This window comes from Emiliania huxleyi (genome assembly GCF_000372725.1).
Source record: "Emiliania huxleyi CCMP1516 unplaced genomic scaffold EMIHUscaffold_262, whole genome shotgun sequence".
In the NCBI taxonomy this organism is placed as follows: domain Eukaryota; phylum Haptophyta; order Isochrysidales; family Noelaerhabdaceae; genus Emiliania; species Emiliania huxleyi.
Window position 1 is genome coordinate 179,860 of NW_005200073.1, and position 2,397 is coordinate 182,256.

The following is a 2,397-nucleotide window of genomic DNA, read 5'->3' on the forward strand; positions in this document are numbered from 1 at the left end:
ACCCGTGAGACGAGAGTTGGTGATGCGGCCACCCGCGCGCGCACTGCCGACAGCTCCGCTCTCAGGCGGCGCGCGTCTGCGCCGGCAGCATCGGTCGCCTGGGCCCATGATGAATGGCTCCTGAGAGCAGACTCGACGCACCGCAAACACTTGTGCGCTCGTCTCCACGCCTCCTTGAGCGCCGCGTCCGCATGCGAGCGCGCCGCTGCCGCCGCCTCCTCGAGGCGCCTCCGGTCATCGGCGAGGATGGCTGCCGCCTAGAATGATGGCAGCAACTCTTCATGCCCGTCCCGCTGGCCAGTGGCAGCAACGCCAAACGACTGCCTCTGCGTCCCGCTGCGCCGCCGCTGCCTGCGCCGCGGCGTCGCGCCTCTCCTCGGCGGCGGCGAGCAAACTCATCTGCGCCCGCATCGCCTCTCGGTCCGCATCAAGCTCTGCCTGCGCCTCCGTCGCCTTCGCCTCCGCCGCACGCAGCTGGCCGCGCAGAGCCGCCACTTCCGCGCGCATCCGCGAAGCCACCTCCGCCGCACGCGCCTCGCTCCCAGGGGTCGCCGGCAGCACCGCAGCGGCGCCGTTTTGAACTGCCGCCGTCGTCCTCGTGTCGCCACCGTCGTGCCCGCGGAACGCGCCGAATCCGTCGTCCGCACTGCCATCGGCGGGCGCTGTGCTCGGAGCTACGCGGGCAGCGGCGGGTGGCGTGGCTCCCCCGATTGCCTCGCTGCGGAGAGCGGCTGCGGCGGCAGCGGGCTGCTCGCTCCGGATGCGCTGCACCACGGCGGCGTGCCTATCGCGAACATCAAAGCTGCGGCGCGACTGCACGGGCGAGAGCCGCGCTTCACACGCCGCGTGCTTCTCGAGCATCGCCGCCTTTTGGCGCTCGAGGGCCGCCTTTCCCCAGCCAGATTGGGAGAGTGACCGACGGGTGTAGAGAGGATTCGGTTCGCAGGGGATCTGGGAGGCAACAACGGGCTTGGCTGGGGTGCGCGCCTTGGCCGAAACGTGCAATCGCCCCATCTTCTCCTGTCTCTCTGCCAGCTCAGCTCGCAACCTCTCAACCTCTTTGTGCAAGCGCTCGATCTCGGCGGTAGCTGCTATTTGCCGCTCTGCGTGCGCGCTGCCATCGGCAACTTCTGCCAATTGCCGTTCCTCCAAAGCTGCCGCGACAGCCGCGGCCTCGCGGGCCGCCGCGCCCTACCAATGCGGAGGTGGGTGGGTGAGTGGAGGGGGGGGGGGGGGCTTGCGATCTCGGCCAAGCTCAAGCCATGCCGGCCCACTCTCACCTCCTTTGCCAAAGTCAGCTCCTGTTGCATCGCCGCGACCCGGCTCTCCATAGCGCTCTTGGCGGCCGCCAGCTTGGTGCGCATCGTCCCGAGAGACTCGCGCTCTGAGGAGAGCGCCCCCTCGAGGCTCACGACTTTGTCCTTCAACCTGGCTGCCTCGAGCCTCGCAGCCTCGGCCTAGAGTCGAGAGCAGTCCGCGAACTGGGACTCGCGAGCCGATTCATTCGTTCAGGCGGCTGCGACCCCTCGGCCTGGGCGGCCAAATTGGCAGAACTCGTCGCGCCCTTGGCGGTCTCCTCAGCCGCTGTCTTGCATGCCGCCGCCGCCGCCGCCGCCTCCGCACTCTCCGCACGGGCCGTGGCTGTCTTTGCCGCCTCGAGCGCCGCCTCGATCTGTTTCCCGGCGCGGGCCTCCGCCTCCGTCACAGCCTCGTTTGCGCGCTTGCGCATTGCATCCTGCGCGGCCGTGCCAGCCTGCTTTGCCGCTGCGAGCTCGGCAAGGGCGGCCTGTGGGCAAGAAGGGGGGCGTTGGGGAAGAAAATGGGAGGGCAAATGCCAGGTATGGGGGGCGCCTGCTTCGCCGCGGTGGCGGCCGCCGCCGCCGCCTCACTGCGCTCCTGCGCCTGGGCGACCGTCGTTGCCATAGCGGCTGCGGCGCGGCGCTGCGCGTCGGCGTCCGCGTTCGCCGCCTGCACAGCGGCGCGTGCCATCGCCTCCGAGCCTCGCAGCATCTCAGCCTCTTCCCTCGCCTCGGCCAGCTGGGCGCGGAGCTGCGCTGCTTCGTCCGACGCGCCGGCCGCCGCCGCCGCGGCGGCCGCCTCCGACGCCGCCGTCCGAGCCGTCTCCTGCGCCTCGGACTGTACTCGAGCGCGCGCCGCCTCCGCCTCGCACGCTCGCGACTCGGCTGCCTCGGCGCGAGCGGTCGCCTGGGCGGGCGGGCAACGGGAGAGAAGAAGTGGAGTGGTCGTAGGTGCCGAGTGGTCCAAGCTGCCGAGGGTTGGTCTACATCGCGCGTGGTGAGGCTGGGTAGAGACGCCTCAGCAAGCTGCATGGCCACGGCGGCGCGGCCAGCCTCGGCACGCTCGGCCGCGGAACGCGCCTCGGCGGTCTCCTCGCGT

At 71.0% G+C, this 2,397-nt stretch overlaps 1 protein-coding gene across 1 annotated transcript; it reads right to left on the minus strand.

Moving 5' to 3' along the window:
• Positions 1-61: 61 nt before the first annotated feature.
• EMIHUDRAFT_457660 (hypothetical protein) lies at positions 62-1,862 on the minus strand (the record flags this gene model as incomplete). Its single annotated transcript, XM_005777319.1, has 6 exons — positions 1,852-1,862; positions 1,526-1,786; positions 1,281-1,451; positions 322-1,191; positions 169-257; positions 62-98 (listed from the first exon to the last, which is right to left on the minus strand). Exons 2-6 carry the CDS (start codon positions 1,727-1,729, stop codon positions 62-64), a joined length of 1,371 nt encoding a protein of 456 aa, XP_005777376.1. The 5' UTR covers positions 1,730-1,786; positions 1,852-1,862.
• Positions 1,863-2,397: the final 535 nt, after the last annotated feature.